An 18,207-nucleotide genomic window follows, 5' to 3' on the forward strand; every position below is an offset into this window, starting at 1 on the left:
TGTCTTTTAAAAAGTTTTTTGTTGTTTTCAAATGGATTCAGTTTCCATTTTCTCTTTAGAAGCCTCTCAACCCCTAAGATTTTAGTTTTCACAGTTTTCAAGCTGGAAAAAAAATGAAAAGAAAAATACTATCTGGCTTTCTTGCAAGTAAATCCACTTATTATATTTACATTTATTTATAGTTGGTTCTGTTTTATTAAAAAATTGCCACTTTTTTATGAAGCTTTTTTTTTTTTTTTTTTGCAATGTCACTGTTAACCCCCAGGATAGTCACAGGCTGATGAGGCTGAGCTGATCAGCCTTAGCTTCCTGAGACCTGGAGATCAGTGAATCAGCATTAAACCCTCAAATCCCCAAGGACAGGAAGGTCACTGTTAAGCCCTGTGGACCCACAGGAACATGTCGAATCACTCGTCACTCCAGGGGGTTTGGTAAGCTTAGGCAGGCTCCAGTGCATGTGCAACAAAGGCATCCACAAGGACACTGAAATCACTGCATTTTGTTACCACCTGTCCCTGGAGATCCTTAAGAACCTGCAAGTCCACAGCGGGTTAAAAGTGAAAAGAAAACAAACTGAAAAAGTAAAGAGTAAAACCCCCCAGAAATCCAAAGAGCTGCCTCCTCTTCCTGCTTGGTTTTTTTAAATTATTTTTGTTGTTGTTATTTCTCGGTTCCTTTTTTTAAATCTGTTTTTATTAAATGTTAAAATAATGGTACATGGGAATCATGCATTTTCTTTTAAATTTATTTTCTATTTTTTATAATTTTAAATTTCTTTCTCTTGATTTTTTGAAGTTTTTTTCTTTTTTTCCCTTTTTTTAAAACGTTTTGTCATTTCTTTTCAGTGTTTCACTTAAGTTTGTTTCTGGTTTTTTCTGGATTTTTTTATTTTTTATTTTTTGCTTTTGGAAGGTTTCCCCATGGTTGCTTTCTCCTCTCCCCCTGCCCACCCCTACTGCTCCCTCCCATCCTGAACCCAAGTCCCACTCCCCACCTTCCCTGCCCCCCCCCATGTTTCAGCCCTCTCGACGGCTTCATACGGGGGTGGTCCGGCGGTTGGCTGTGTTAGTGTGGATAGAGTCCTGTTTTCTTTCTGGATACAATTGTGAACCTGGAGGAAGCTGTTATCCTGTCTGAATTGTAGTGGCGGTGGGGGTAGTGGCAGCCTTCAGGGGGTCCCTGGTCAGGGTATACATCGAGATCTCCGTTGATGGGAGGGTGTTGAACCCTTTGATCCCGACGGGAGAGGCATCCCTGGATGTGAAGGCTCGGTGGAACGGGAACTGGAGCGACTGCGTGCTCTGATAGCGGTAGCGGTAACTGGGTATGCGGGTGATGGCAGAGGACTGGAGGTAGTCTGTGGCATGAGCACTGGCACGCAGCTGTTTGTGCCGGTCAATAAACATGTGTACGGCCAGCACTCCTACCATCTCGGCTATAATGAATGACAGGGCCCCGAAGTAGAAGGACCAACCATAAGAGTAACTATTCTTCTTTGAGTCGCTTTTTGAGGGGTCCCCAGCATTGGCTGATATGTACACAATGATGCCAATTATATTACTCAGACCTGTGGACAAAGGGCAAGAGAGAAGAAACCATTAGCATGCCTTCTAGGTACATCAAGGATAAACTGAAGAGCCCTGGTAGATATGGACTTGGGAGACCAGAGTTCAGATCTCCACTCAGCCGTGAAGCTTGCTGGGTGACTATGGGCCACTGCTTGTCTCTCAGCTCACAGAGCAGTTGTGATGGGAAGGGGGACAATCACATATACCCACTTTTGTGCCTTGAAATAAAGTTGGTATAAAAACGCAATAATAAAAAAACAATAATAACATATAAAATCTGTACCCCACCCCAAGGCCAATTCATGTGACCTTTTTTTTTTTAAAAAAATGGCAACTGTGCGGAAGTGCAGCCTCCACAATATAGGGGTTGGGGGGCATTTATCTGATATTTAGAATGCTCCTGAACACATCAAGGTCATGGTGCCACTTCCTGGCTCAATCTTCTTTTGGATTGCTTTTTTGAGTGTGGTGAGTCTGAAATTAACAAGAAGCAGGGCCCCACACTTTTGACCCTTGTCCCAATACTGTGCATGTCATTGGCCCTCCGTGTTAAGCACCTGTAGGGGGGTACATGCCTAAACATGAATATACAGACATGTATAGGCAGACTCTGCACAATCAGGGTGCCCTTTGCAGATGTGGGCTTTTAACGACCCCTCTAAGAGACATCCATGCTTGAGGGTCAGCCCCTCGTGTGATGCCACGGGATGGCCCCGCTTCCTGTTAACAAATCTTTTTACACATACACTGTGTGACGGGTGCTACACTGTCAATATTGGCAAATTCAGAAGACCAGTTGCCATGCCCAAAGGGACAGCTTTGGGTGGCTTCACTATTTTAAAAAAATGACCCAGTGATTTGGCCCTAATTGTGTACTGAACCCCAGTAGAGATTTTGCAAACTTTTCAGGCAATAGGAAAAACAACAACTCTGGTTTTATTTTCTTTCAGAGCTCTATTTACAGTACTGTACTGCCAAACCAACATGATACTCTGTTTCCATGTAAAAAAAAGGAAAGGCAAGTTTTGTGCATTCTGGGGATGGGAAAGAGAGCCACACACACCCCGCCCCTTTTTAAAAAGAAGCTAAACATCTACAAAATTGTGGATCAGTGCTAGAGAGGGCAATAGAGTTATGCTGTTGCTTTCTTTAAAAAAATAATAATCTCACAACCACATTTTACACAGTACTCATAGTCAATGGGCTAACTGGGGAGAAAAATGTATTTTCAAATTCACAAATGAGCTGCACAATAATTCTACAAAAAGTGACCACCCTAAAAGCCATTGGGCAGAGCATTCCTAAGGGTCACAGTGGTGGTGGTTCTGGGGGACTTCTGGTGGTTTATAAATTATTCTGGTTTATAGAGAGGTAGCACCTCCACTGATTCCCAGGGCCTCTCAGCCGGCATAAAGGTAGGGATAGGATACCCCCTTAAGGACACTATTCTGTTGTTGTTGTTGTTGTTGTTGTTGTTGTTGTTGTTGTTGTTGTTGTTGTTGTTGTAATCATTCCATTCCCTTCTTTTACTCCTTTATCACACACATCTTCCAAGGAATTCAGGGCAGTATACATAACCCCTCTTATCCTCACAGGGAGAATCTGATAAAAGGGCTCAACCTTGTTGCCAACAACTTGTTTGTGATACCTCAACAACCTATTTGCAAATCAAGCTTTTTATGGAGGTGCAGACAGTACAGGTGACTCTCAACTTACCTACGTGGAGGTTGCATTCCTGGGATAACACATAAAGCCACAATTGTGTATAGTCAAAACACATTGGGTGCAATGGTGGGTGGGATTGCTGAAGTCTTTTTTCCTGCCTGCCTGCCCCCCTTTTTAATCCCCCCAGCACATAAAGCTGATTGTACACAATTTAAATGCACATAAGTTGTGAGTTACCTGTAGCTCCAGTAACAATGGGCATTATGAGTATTGTTATTGATCTGAGCTCCTGAAAGCCACATGCTAAAAACACTGCCATTCCAAAATGATACACTTTTTGTAGTCATACCAGTATTTCTGAGAAGATATAGCAGAATACATGAGGTGGACAACAATGCTGTTCCACATCTGTCCAGACGGCTGATCCAATATGCATCTAACTCTAAATGTTAAGGTGTGCCTTCACCAGGCATTTTCTCCAAGATACATCCAAGAACATCAGGGATGTAGCAGTACATTTCCTGCACCAGCAGCTGGTTGGATGTTTGAGATCCTTTCCAACATTATTATTCTGAGAGCTGGTTCAGTCTTTCCTTTATGCTAGATTGTGTCTCTGATGAGGACACTCGCTGGGTTTGGATATAGGAAAGTCAGCACTCCACTAATGTGGTAGTAACTGATCCACAATGTCTAATGACCTAGCCTAGTGAGTAACTCAGATGATGTGTGCCAGGGGTAGCCAATCTGGTGCCCTCCAGGTGTTTTGGATTACACCTCCCATCAGTGTTTAGGGATAATGGGAGTTGTAGTCCAACAACATCTGGAGGGTACCACGTTGGCTACTCCTGGGGTATGTTCAAGCATCAGAGCATCTTCAAGAGGCGTGTAACATTGTCTCTTGTGACTGGCAGGCAGGATAAGACTTCTGGATTTTCCAAGCTTGGTGTCCTACCTAACAGAGCACTGTTTTCAGCATGCTGCACTTCAAATAAGCATTCAGTTCAGGTCTTGATAAAGCCATGGCCCTCACCTGATTCATGGCCCTCATTTGACCCTGTGAGCAATCACCCAAAAGCTCTGTGTTTTGCAGGGAACAGATGCACTGAAGCAGCACACCCCAGTTTCCAAAGAAAACTCCCATGCTAATATAGGAAACAGCCAATAGTGAAAGTAGAGAGGAATGGACAGTTATGGAGCACCACCAAAATAGTCACATACAATATTAATAACTGACCTTGTAATATAAGATCTTTGCTGGTTTGGACCAGAGGTCCATCTGGTCCAGCACCCTGTTTCTAACACTGGTCAGCCAGACCCTTCAGGAAGCTCACAAGCAGTCCACAAGCTGTTGCCCCCTGCTGTATAAAGCATGGGTCCAAATATCAGCATCACTGGTCAGCAAGAACCAATGGAGAGGGCAAATGGAATTTCCAGTTCTGCCCAGAAAGCTGAAAAGAGCTGTCATGGCTTTGAGGTTCTATGAAGGCGAGGAGCCCCACTCTGCTCCTTATGATTGTGCTTTGGTTGAATGTAGGGACGTGTAGTGCTCTCCAGGTGACAGTGTGGGGCTGCTGGCAGTTAGGGGTTGGAGTCTAACCGCTTCTCATGTGGGAGCTAGGAACTGGTGGCTGAGGACTCAGGGACAGCTTGCTTTCTCAGCAACAAACAATAAACCCATGGCAAGAGTAGCCTAGTGACCTTGAGGTGTTGTTGCACTACAATTCCCATCCTCCCTGATTGCCGGGGCTGATAGGAATTGCAGCCGGAAACATCTGGAGGGAATGGGAATGAGTGTTTGGCTGAACAGTTTGAGGATTTTATTTGGGATGGTAGAGTTCTAGATTATATTTGGTTTTAGCCTCATAGCTTTAGTCTGCCAGTGTTGTGCAGACTTGTATATGTAACTAGGTGACTGTTGAGTTCAATAACTGTTGAGAGTGAGGGTGCATGTGTTCTTGCTTGATTATGGGTGAATGTGTGCAAGTATAGTTTAACAGAGGTATGGGCGTGTGGATATTCAGGGAACAGAAATACTGAGCAAGCGGAATCTTATTTTATGGATTCTGATGTTTTGTATACTACACTCATTACTTTAGTTCTCTTATATACTGTATTTGATTGTGTTTGACTTCCTTTGTAAACAGCTTTGATGCCATTAGGGACAACATATAAATACAGTAATTAGAAGCAAGAGGTAAAAGCCACAAAACAGTGGGACAGACTACTAATGAAAAGCCTACACACAGCAATTATTTTTAGATGCAGCTATCATCAAAAGGTTGCAAAGCTGGGTTTGGGTTTCCATTTGACTTTCACATAAGGTGAAATTCAAGGTCCTGTCTCTTCTGTGGCCTAGTTCTCATTGAGGTGGGAAACCTGTGGCTGGGGTTGTACCACTTCTGAATGCAGTTGGGGGTTTACATGACTGAATGTTACTCTGTGTATGTATGTAAGTGTGTGTGTGTGTGTGTGTGTGTGTGTACTTAAAACTAGCATGTCATGTAGATGTTTAGACTAGAATTCTCTGATCTCTAATATTCCATGTGGAGGGATGTTCTTTTGTATGGAGGAACATTCGATCATGTGAGGCCCCATCTGGAAGCTGAAATGGTACAGCCCAGACCACCCCAGTGACACAATCAGGCATGAGATGCCAAACAAAACTTCTTCACTTTCCTGAGCTACTCTTTATTCCTCAGCCTTGTGGATAATGCATAAAATAATAAAAAATATGTTGGGATATTTTATTTGCGTCCTCTTTATTTTCTGGTGGTGATAGATGACCCTTGTCTTTAGTAAATCTGTGGCTGAAATGAAAGTTTCCCATAATACATTGGAACAGCCTGGTTTATCCAATGTATTTAAGATGAAGAAGCACCATTATATCTTGTTCTTGCCTATATTGCCCCACATCCTCCCTACTAAGAGGCTGCTAAAGAGGAAGTCTGGAGAGGGCCTCTTTCCTACCCTTCTATGCAGCCACAGAAGAGATATGCACTGTTCTTCTCTGCTGAACAACTGAGCAGTGAAGGATAAGTCTTGGCTCTTCTTCTCTGCCAAACAAATGGACAGTGAAGAATAAGCCTTGTAGTCAAATCCATGATCTTATATATCACTTTCAACATGTGTGAAGCCCTATTATAAGTAAAACCAGCAGAGAGTGGCATCTTAAGGACCAACAAATTTATTACGGCATACACTTTTTTTTAGACTAGCACCCTCTTCATCACATGTGTGAAATGTAATCCTCAGCTGGCAGGTGACTTACTTGAGGCAAACCTAGTTTCACCTTTGAATGCAAATTTTGTAAGACAGCAAAATCCTCTTTGGACTTGAGAGGTTTTGCAACCTCAGGGCCACACTAGGTGAGATAGTGGAAGACCTATCTGTTCAAGCCTGGGTATGCTCCAATGAGGGCAGAGACATCTGATTTTAAGAGCACTCCCCCGACCCTGCTTGTAGCTTGCTTGTTCACCCATTCCACCCTTTCCAGTCTACCCTTCATCACATTGTACTTGGGGGCAATTGTACAGTATAACCATCTGCAGTCTCTCTCCCCCCCCCCCGGAACTTTTATCTAGTACTGGAAGTTAAGTTGGCTGGGAGAAAAGTATGCGATTGGAGCAGACATCTGGGGCTGTACCCAACTAAATTCAGCTCAGAAGACACCCACTGAAATGGACAAACCTAAGCTAGCCATGTCCATTAATGTCAACAGGTCTACTTGGGGTAGGACTAGCATGGATATAACCCATCATCATGTCTACCTTGGTGCTTGCCTAAAACAGGTGATAACCCCAAAATGTTGGAATTTCTGGAGTATGCAGTTATGCATCTTCTCTCTCCCCCCTCTCTCTGACTTCTTCTTTCATCTAAAGTAAATGATTTCACTAGTTAATTCTCTGTCACTGTAGCTGTGCAAACATTTGCATGCCCTTTCTCCTTGCTTTCTCTGCTCCTCTGCCCCCCCCCCCACGCACTTCCATTGCACTGGCAGCTGCCTAGTGGCTGCTCTCTCGGCCTCCCAGCACCCTCGCTTGCGATTTTTGTCCTTTGATCCCGAGGACTGGCAGCGCGCTGGTCAACCCTCATCCCTCCTTTACCTGCAGACACGAAGAAGATACCGGCACTAAGGATGATGTTATGTCGGGTTTTGTAGAACTCGCTGGCTGCAATGCAGAGTCCACCCATGAAAAGCAGAATCACACTCAGGATCGGGAAAATACTAGAGGCCCTTACAGCCCCTGTAAGCAAAGAAAGGGGTTTGGGGTGGGTGGTGGTGGGGGGAGGAAGGGCAGGAACAGAACAGCATGCATGCAAGAAATGTGGAGAAGGATGGGGAGAAGGAGAGGGAAGGCAAACAGGAGCAAAGTGAAGAGATTGAGGGGAGGGGAGGGGAGGGAAGGAGGAGTGTACCAAGGATGAACAAAAAAGACAGAGCAAAGAAGCACAGGAATTGGAAAGGACAGTGATATAGGGGAGGAATAAGGAGACAGAAGGAGGAGAGAGAAACAGAGTGTCAACAGAAGAAGAGAGCTGTTACAAAAGAACTGTCAACATCTTGGATATTAGAAACGAGCAGTGAACTTGGGGCCAGGGCAGTGGCGTAGCAAGGGAGGGGCGGTGGGGGATGGGGCGCCCCGTGTTCCAGGGGAGGGGGGTGACACTCGGCGGCCCCTCCCGCCACTCCCCAAGCCGAGCCCTGCTGCCTGGCACCCCGTCCGTGCTGACCCATCTGTAAAGCAGCACGGCCGGGGCACCCCCACAAGCCACCACTCACTCGGCGGCTCACTCGGTCACCGCGGGAGCAGCAGCGCCGGCACGGACGGACTGAGCATGTGCGGCATTTCCGTGCATGCGCAGTCTGTCCAATGTGTGCCGTGACACCCCCGCCCCCAGGGGGGTGCCTCTGCGCGGCGTTTGCCGCCCCGGGCGGCGAAGAGGATTCCTACGCCCCTGGGCCAGGGACCAGTCAAATGGCATCTGATAGCAGACGTTCTCCTAGCTCCTTCATGCACCCAGAAAGCCCAAAGGCATGCCCCTCTCACCAAACAGAAAGTGAAATCTGCAGGCCAGAAAGCCACCACTAACGCAGTGCAGTACTGGAGCATATAGGTGGCAACTGCAATCAGCAGAGAGGCACCACAAAAATAAACACAGATTTTTGCAGAAGTGGATGCAGAGGTGTCTCCTAAGAGAGCCAAAGGATAAATCCCTGCTGACACGCGTGTGCATGCACACAGAGACACACTTAGAAAAGGCACATATGAATTGCACACAAACGAAGGCAGTCCTATTAACCCTCTCTCTCGTTCACTCCCATCCTCACACATTCCACCCAGCAGATGGCAGTAGCATGCAGATATATAAGTGGCACACACACACACACACACACACACACACACACTATCTATCTATCTATCCATCTATCTATCTATCTATCTATCTATCTATCTATCTATCTATCTTCCAGGTTAGGAATAGTGGAGTATGGGTGGCTCTATACATTGCAACTGGGCTAGGAAACGCAGAGCTTCAGCAAAATGTAAAGTGTGGAATTGACATATGTTCATGCATGTACATGTGTGAGAAAAGCCTGAATGGGTCATGCATCCACAATGTGTGCACATGGGCATTTAAAGATGAACATGCACATGTCCACACTTCACATGCTTGCAATGGAAAACACTGGGGCTAACATTTTCTACTTAAAATGTACAGTGGTACCTCAGGTTACAGACGCTTCAGGTTACAGACTCCGCTAACCCAGAAATAGTACCTTGGGTTAAGAAGAGTTTGGATGTGGATTTGATATCCCGCTTTATCACTACCCGAAGGAGTCTCAAAGCGGCTAACATTCTCCTTTCCCTTCCTCCCCCACAACAAACACTCTGTGAGGTGAGTGGGGCTGAGAGACTTCAAAGAAGTGTGACTAGCCCAAGGTCACCCAGCAGCTGCATGTGGAGGAGTGGAGACACAAACCCGGTCCCCCAGATTACGAGTCTGCCGCTCTTAACCAGTACACCACACTGGCTCTCAAGAGCTTTGCTTCAGGATGAGAACAGAAATCGCGTGGCAACGGTGCTGCGGCAGCGGGAGGCCTCATTAGCTAAAGTGGTACCTCAGGTTAAGAACAGTTTCAGGTTAAGAATGGACCTCCAGAACGAATTAAGTTCTTAACCCGAGGTACCACTGTAATGCGTGTGGCAGCATCTAAGGCTGTGTACACACCATACATTTAAAACACACTCTAAATCCTGGGAACTATAGTTTACTCCTCACAGAGCTACAACTCCTTTTAACAAACTACAGTTCCCAATGTTTTGGGGGGTATGTGTGTGTGTTTTAAATGTATGGAGTGTAAGCAACCTGAGATGTTCAGTCCTCAAAAGCACAATGCAGATTAGAATGGCCAGGCCACAAGTAAGTGTGAATTGAAAATGGGGGTGGGGGGATCCATCTATTCACCATCATCTTAACCATAGAGTTTAGTTTACTTCTGACTCCTTTTCATAATTTTATATTAGGGTCCATCTAAGCCCTCCTATAATCTTCCCAGGTTCTCGCTCCCCGTTCAGTACTGCTAATTTACAGAAACACATCCCATGATGCAACAGTGTGACATGTGCTGTGATACAGGGAAGTAAAGAAGCTCACAGGATACATTTTCGAAAAAGGAAACTGTTAGAAGCAAGTACAGTAGCTTTCTTTCTTGGGAGGACTGTGTGATTCTAAGGTAAATTGTCATGTTTGGTCACTCTGACTTAAGCCATTCCCCTGTGAGGATAGGTTATCTCACATTTGGGACTTTTTAGTTTACAAGGACGAACTGATGGCTACTCAATGAAGTTGAATGTTAGAAGATTCAGGGCAGACGTGAGAAAATACTTCCTCACCCTGAGCATACCTGAAGTATGGAATTCATTCCTATAAGGTGTAGTGATGGTAACCAACCTGGGTGGCTTCAGAAGAGGATTGGACAAATTCAAGAAGAAGAAGAAGAAGAAGAAGAAGAAGAAGAAGAAGAAGAAGAAGAAGAAGAAGAAGAAGAAGATGATGATGATTTTGGATTTGATATCCCGCTTTTCACTACCCAAAGGAGTCTCAAAGCGGCTTACATTCTCCTTTCCCTTCCTCCCCCACAACAAACACTCTGTGAGGTGAGTGGGGCTGAGAGACTTCAGAGAAGTGTGACTAGCCCAAGGTCACCCAGCAGCTGCATGTGGAGGAGCGGAGACACGAAACCGGTTCCCCAGATTATGAGTCTGCCGCTCTTAACCACTACACCACACTGGCTCTCATTAATGCTGTCAATATTAGCCATGATGGGCATGATCTGCCTCCACTGTGGGAGGAAGTAAGTCTCTGAGTACCAGTTGCTGGCTTTTAGTCAGTTTTGCAATAAAAGCATTACTTGTACACTTGGATCAAGTTGTACCGCTCTGAATATTATGCTGAAAAAGGCATGAAATAGACAAACACTCTGGGTTATCCCCATATGTGAGTCTTTGGGCCTGCTTTCTATCGGGGGAGCTTTGGAATTTGTGCTCTCTCTTGCCTTTCATTCGGTCCCTTTCACTTGCTTTGCCAGGCAATTCTTTTTACCACCTGATATGTCAAGGTGTTTGGCTGTTTTGCTTAAGAATATATGAATGTTGTGTGAATGCCCCAAACGCAAATCAAACACAAGGCAGCAGGAGGGAAGTATGTACTTCATTTATAAAGGGACAGGTACTCAAATCTTGGATCAGCTTTTATACATTCCCTACAGGTTTCATTTTACTACCACTACTACTGCAACAATATATGCATTTTAGTGCCAACACATAGCTAATTGCTGTGGAAAACGTGGCAGCAATGCTGTCCAGATCCAAAAGATTCTAAATCTGTATTAGATGGGCTAGAGAAACATCTCTTGCCTTTCCCAGTTTCCTGGCTATGTTTCAGAGATGGTGGTATGCTACACTAATGACTTCAGGAAAACACTAATGAGATTTAACGGTGGGGAATGACAGCAAATGCCATCAGATGCTTGCCATCAGAGGATGCCCTACATTCTGAGGGCCCTTTTAAGAATACCATAGGTGTGTGCCACTATTTTCCTTCTCCCGCTGCCCCCTATACATTGCTAATTAGTCCAGCACAAAAGTAACAACAGAGAACCGTGGCAGCAGCACAATGCCTCTTCTGGACCAGTTTTATTTGACTGTCTGGGAAAGGACCACCATTCAGAATATATTATGCAAAAGCAAGCCTAATGATTGCAAACTATACTCAATTTGCATGATTCATTGCAATTATGTTCAGTCATGCAGCCCTGAATATTTGTGCCCACCCACCCCATATAAGCTTTTCTTTCCCTAGAAGGATAGAGAAAATTAAACTCTTTGCTCTAGGTGTTTGTATTGTGAGCTTACTCCCTGCAATGTGTATGAATGGGTGAAACTGATCTCCGAAGCAAGGGGGGCTGTGTTCATTGATTGCATAGTTCCATAGAAATATGTAGGCATTCTCTGATGAAGGTTCAAAAATTATAGGCATTGCATAGGGTGGCCAGATGAAAAAAAAGGGACCCTACTTCTGCAAGCTACACCTGCTGAAATTTCCTATTCTACACAACTATTAAAGGAGCTCCACCCCTTTTTTCACCTGTCCCCACCCTTAGGTTACATATAGCTGCAGCCAAGGGTGTGAAAGCCTTGGCCTCTTTTCCACCCAGCCATCCTATCAGCAGGTCTTTAATTTCTAACATTTATAGGGAAAGTCTTCCATGCCTTGTTCTCCTATCTGGGTTTCCTCTGTTCTAGCATGAAGGGGTGGAGTGGATGGAAGGATATTCCAGTAGCCTTTCCAGCTTTGGAACTTGTCCCTTCAACAGCAATTTTGATGTGGCACAATGAGCAGATGGCAACGTTTAGCTCCTTGTCACATAAACATACAGCTGTTGAGTTCTGCATGTCACATCTCTGTTCAAGGCACAGAAGCAGACTAGATTGCATTTGTTGTGTTTGTGTGTGGGCTTTTTAAAGAAAACATTTCTGCCTAGTTGCTAATGAACCATTGCTGTTGTTGCTATTCCACTTTAAAAGGCAGGCACATGATCTTCCCCCATTCAAAAAGATTAAAAACTGGAAACCAAAACTACGTAATCAGACATCTCCGTTGTATGAAGTGGTCTGTGAATAAATGTCTTTGGAGGTATATAACTACTTTTTAGCAACTTTGTGTGTAAAGATGACAGACAGGCCATATGCTTTGTATGTAAAAGGTCCTGTGTTCAGTCCTCCACATCTCCCCTCTGGCAATTATGCTGGAAACACCTCCTTGAGTGCAGACAATGCTGGGCTAGGTGAAGTAATGGCCCAATCTCATTCTGACTACTACACCCTTCCAACCCAGGAAGTGGATTGAAGCTCTGTAATGATGCCATTGATTTTAAGCCTGCTTGACTGATGACAATCTAAAGAGGTAACCACGATAAAATATTGTATAGGTTGACAGTCTTGCTCAGCACTAATGCTCCAGTGCTGATCCCAAATCTACGACGGGGTCCCTGGCAATACAACAAGCCAGACTTATGGCTGTAAAATGACAAGGCACGAGGATGAGCCCTGCTGTTAGAAAGCAGATCCGAGAAGGTGCAGCTACAGCTCTATTAGGGGTGAAGGTGGAACCAAGACAGAATGGTCTCAGAAAGAACCCAGCATCCTCATTCTAATTCTGTGTACAACTTGAATCCAGGCTGCCTCCAAAAGCCAAGGTGGAGTTGTGGTTGGAGTATCAGACCTAGGACTGGGATGCAAATCCCAACTCAGCTTTGAAGCATGTAGGTTGTCACTACTTCTCAGCATAGCCTACCTTACAGAGTTGTTGTGAGGCAAAAAATGGGCAGTGGCGGATTATGCACACTGCCTTGAGCACCTTGTAGGAAAGTGGGGGAGTAAAGGTAATAAATAAATAAATGCAAGTTGTGCTGCTTTTCTCATCGCTGCCGCCCTTGATCAGTTTTCTTGCCTGTCCTGTTAAAGATGCAAACTTTTCCCCAGGAAAGCTTGTAATTTCCTCCAAATCTTCTTTACCTATGCACACAGCTTGTGAGAAATTCTTAAGAGACAGTGCCCAGTGATTTGACTAAGTGGCGTAGCTAGTTGCTCAGGCACCCGGGGCCGCGCAAATGCCCTGCACCTGGGGGCAGGGCAAGCCAGGGCAGAGCACACTGTGCGGGACCTCCGTAGAGTCTGCAATCCCCACATTGCCGTTTCGGGCAGTGCGGAGCCTGCAGGTGCCCGAGCCACCGCATCACTCCCCAGGAGAGGCGTATGGCTCGGGAGCACTGCAGGCCAGGCCCCGCAGTCACCCCCTCAGGCCAGGCCTGCACCCACCGCACCCCCATTCCTACGCCACCAATTTGACTAACACAGAGATTTGGGACTTGTGGCCATTCAGATGTTGTGGGGCTCCAACTCCCACCAGCCTCAGCCAGAATGGCCAATGGTCTGGGATGATGGGAACTGTAGTCCAGCATCACCTGAAGGGCTATAGGTTCCTCACCCTTGGCCTCATCCCTTTTCGTTTGGCCCAGTTTAGGGCAAACAGTTCTCCTCTTGGCAGCTGTGCCATTGGGTCTGGGGTCAACTTCTTATAGCTGTGGTTGGGGGCACAGGACACTGAGAGGCAGAGATCAGATCACTAAGCAGGTAGGCAAGCAAGGCCCCAAGATGGAGCAGATACACAAGTGCCTTCGATGGTTTCCTGCAGAACATCTGCTTGGTGACACATATGGAGAACTACACTCAAAGTGCATGCTTCTAGCAAGGTGCTTTCTGGTAACACAGCACTCAAGAGGAGCAACAAGTTACCCCAGGGATCACCATAAGCACACTGCTTTGAAAGTGCATCTTGTACTTGTCATGCGCAGACAACACAATGCATGCCTATATTTATCACTTCTGGATCCTGCAGTTTCTCCAAGCTGCTCCGGCTATCATTTCTTCCATTTTATCTTCCCAGGTTAGAAATAAGGATTTTCTGAAGCCACCCCAAAGCTTCCTAGCTGAGTGGGGATTCACCAAATCTTTCTGGTCCAAATCCATCACTCTATCCACTACAGCTGTCTCATAATAATAATAATAATAATAATAATAATAATAATAATTTATTATTTATACCCCGCCCATCTGGCTGGGTTTCCCCAGCCACTCATCTCATGCACCCCCCCCCCAACTTCAGTCTTTGCCACCAGTGAGAAGCTTCTCTGAGTCAAGACTGTTTTTATTATCTTGTGAATGGCTTTGACACCATCTGCAGGGCCTGAAAAGCAGCATGTTGATATTAATATAAATGGAATAAGATTATTCCTAGCTGCACTGTATACATTTGAATACCCCAGCACCTTAGTAACTAACCTAGGTAGTTACCAGAGCCCTGACTAATAACAAATCACCCCAGAATACCTACTTGCACAATTTTGAAAATCCATATGAAGGCTATTTAGACTCCTTGTGTTAACTGTGAGATTTATGACCCCTGCCCCGTAACTTAATCCATGAAGGAAGTAAAGCCCCAAAGACAAGGGTGGATATTTCAATTCTTGCATTTATTTAATTGTCTTATTAAACATATTCTTAAAGTAGAGATAGTAAGATACTTCACATGGCCACGCCATGAGACTCAAAAGGAGATTTTAGCCTTTACTATTCCATTCTGTAAGTTTTGAGGTAGGAAAGTCAGCTTGCAAGACTGTTGATTTGAGCTGTCCCTCAGCGCAGCTCAGATACTGTGCTATAACACTTACTACAGTTCTGATGTGAAGCGTTGCACTTTCCAGTGTAGCTCAGCTTCTTGTCAGCTAATTAGCATGTGGTAGAGTCAGTCACCACTAGGAATGGAGGAGGAATATTGACAGCTCTGAATCAGAATGCAACTCCTGATTGGGTCATGCACTTCTCTATATTTTGCAATGCTCAAAAATTATGCAAAAAATATGCATTTTATGGTTATAAAGTGCATTTAAAAGGAATGGAAAAATGTGTATTTGGGGGAAATACATACAAAAATGCACACAGTAATACATATAATAACACATAAAATTTTAATGTGAACTTTTCATGCATTTTTTTTTAAAAAACTGCACAAAATGGGACAGAATGGACCTCCGCTTGAGCCCCAATGAAATAGGACTGACTGAGTCTAAGCCACATCACTGGTGAGAGGGAGAAGGCAAGATGAGCTCCTCTTTCTCATAGTTCCTGATGCTACTCACTTGCTTGGATAGGGCAGGTAGAATAGGCAGTGACAGCAAGGGGATAGAACAGCAAGCGCGGGTTGCTCTGGGGGACCATTGTAGATCCCCTGCTGGAATACAGAAGGTACCTGAGGATGATTATAATTTGTTTTAAACTTTTTAAATGTTGAATTTTATATTGCTGTAATAAACCATGGGACTTTCTCATGATGGGTGGGAAATAAATATAATAATAATAATTAATAATAATAATAATATCTTGACATCAATGTGAATGGGCGATAGATTGGTGCAATAGTCTGGAAGCGACCTTTGCTGGCACTTTTGCTAGGTGTGCAAGAAGTGTGATAAAAGCAGATCTTTTCATCACAAGAAGGAGAAAGTAAAGAGAGAAATGCAGCTCCATATCTCTCATGACATCTAGTGTGGCCCTGTGTTGTTGCCATCAATGATCTATCTACTATGCCCCTAAAATCTCTTTCCTTGGTGGCTACTATCTGTCTAGACCCCATCAGTATAAAGCCAGGAGAAAATAAAAGTACAAGCATTGAAAATCTCAAACACCTGCAACATCACCATGATGCCCGCAGCACACCAGTGACCTAGTAGTTTGTACACTTCCCTAGGCCTATCTCTGACATTTTTGAGAAGGGTTGGAAATGCCCCCTGTCTGAAACCGTGGATTGCTGCTGACAGTCATTGTGGACAATAATGTGCTAGATGGGAAAATGGTCTGGCTTCCTGTGTTTTATGTTCAGGTAGTTTCCTGTTTCACAGATGGCAACCCAAGGACTACAAATATTGTCTTTAAAGCCAATCCCCATGTGACTTTCTCAATGTGGGCACATAGTTTAAAACCATATTTAAATGGCAAAACTACCAATGTGGTACCATCAGTTCCAAAGGGCACCCCTGAATTAAAGACAAAAGGAGCAATTAGGAAAGAACATTCCCCCACATGTTCACCGCAGGGAAACCTGGTTATTATAATCATTAATCTAATCTAATCTAATCTAATCTAATCTAATAATATACACCAGAGTCCATTCTATCTCTACAATTCTATGATTCTGTGTGCCATTCACAATGGTCAGCATTAAGCATACATTTTGCAATTTAAATTCTGGTACTTTTTTGAACCCAAATTTAAAAAGTAGTGTATGCATATTCTTTGAGCTTATTCCTCTTCAGTTTCCCTTGCCTGATGTCCCTGCACCTTTCTTTGTTGATTTCCAAGACTGCTGCTGTCTCAATCTTATTGCATGTTCCCCATTTGGGATGCTGGCAGTCCCCATAAGCGGAAGATGCACAGGACACGTGAAACTCCCAAAGGGAAAAGACTAGTTGGTCCATTAGGGCAAATGGGGCACCACCCCATCAGCCTCAGTGTGCCCTCAAACAACTCCTGCCTGCCTACCTTCTTACACACATCCCACACTGGCTCTCGGTTTCCTCCTCCTCAGTCTCAGTGTTGCTTTGTAAAACTTAACAGGGAGGAGGTTGGGGACAAAACTAAAATTAACTCTGGCTGCACCTGCTGCTGGTCTGCCTACTTTCTGCCCAACCAGCCCCATCCCAGGCCACGCTGACTTATTCTGCCTGCAGCTGGAAGGTTTCAGCAGCGAAAAGTGCTTTCTTTCCACAAGGGTAAAGTATGCTTTATTTGATAACGCTATGTAAAGCACAGCAACATTTTGCATCTATTTTACTATTAAAACAAAACAAAACAAAACAAAACAAAACAAAACAAAACAAAACAAAACAAAACAAAACAAAACAAAACAAAACAAGGACAGTGTGTGCAAGAGAACCGGGAGAAGCATGAGATGGAATCTTTGGCTGAGCTTTTCAAGGCAGACACACATACAGTCTGAGAGGTGCAATGTTCTGGTTTTCACATTTTGCCTTACCCAGCGTGTCCATCCTCAAGGGAATGAGCTTTGCATAAATGTCATCAGCAGAGAACGAAGGGCACGCAGCGCCAGGCACACATGATAATCAGCTCAAAGGAAAAAGTAGCTGCAGACTTACGGAGGAAATATTCTGCTGTGTCGGCTTCATACTCTGTGTCCTCGAGGAAGTGATCGATTTGCTTACACAGACCTTTAAAATTCCCTACAATACAAGAGAAGAAACAACAAATGAGAACATCAGAAACCCAGGCAACAGCTCCTTTTCTGTCCATTCTGTTTTCTTTCCAAAGGCCTTTCCCGGAGATGGTTTCGGTGTGCAAATAAACACGCTATTCATTTGTTGCAGTGAATCCAGACACTTTTAGCCCTCTTGGTACATTTCTGCAGCAATTCAAACTGCAATGCTCTGTGGTTGAGAAAATGTGATTCTCCTCTCCTGCCCCTCTAAATAAGTGTTTGCATTGCAATAATTAATAGCGTGGAGGGAGATTACACAAGTGCCATGGTCACCTACTAGATAATGCCCATGACATCACTCTCCTGAGCCTGTGCCATTTTGTGAACATTAAATTAACATTCTGTCTTATGTTAATAAATTAAAGGCTGAGTGCTCCCCACTGTTGTATTCATGTGTTGCTCACTCAGTCACCCATTTTAAAACTAGCAAACAAAACCACAAATAAAATTTCCTGCAGAAATGCATCACAGTTTAAAAACATTTGTTCCACTTTCCTTTTGTTCCATTGTTTTCATTTTAATTTTTAACTCTTTAAGGGCTGTGGACCTTGCCTCCAGTACCAGAGCACACATCTTCACT

The 18,207-nt window shown here is 44.4% G+C and overlaps 1 protein-coding gene across 1 annotated transcript in view; it reads right to left on the reverse strand.

Annotated features, from left to right (window-relative positions):
- Positions 1–964: 964 nt before the first annotated feature.
- The window catches only part of CACNG2 (calcium voltage-gated channel auxiliary subunit gamma 2), a 123,625-nt gene continuing 106,382 nt past the window's right edge, over positions 965–18,207 (reverse strand). Inside the window, 7 exon segments of the mRNA XM_033162998.1 lie at positions 965–1,084; positions 1,087–1,142; positions 1,144–1,258; positions 1,261–1,300; positions 1,302–1,567; positions 7,337–7,477; positions 17,509–17,592. Coding sequence (XP_033018889.1) covers positions 1,035–1,084; positions 1,087–1,142; positions 1,144–1,258; positions 1,261–1,300; positions 1,302–1,567; positions 7,337–7,477; positions 17,509–17,592 — 752 coding nt within the window. The 3' untranslated portion in view covers positions 965–1,034.

This window comes from Lacerta agilis, chromosome 10 (assembly GCF_009819535.1).
Source record: "Lacerta agilis isolate rLacAgi1 chromosome 10, rLacAgi1.pri, whole genome shotgun sequence".
Taxonomy (NCBI): domain Eukaryota; kingdom Metazoa; phylum Chordata; class Lepidosauria; order Squamata; family Lacertidae; genus Lacerta; species Lacerta agilis.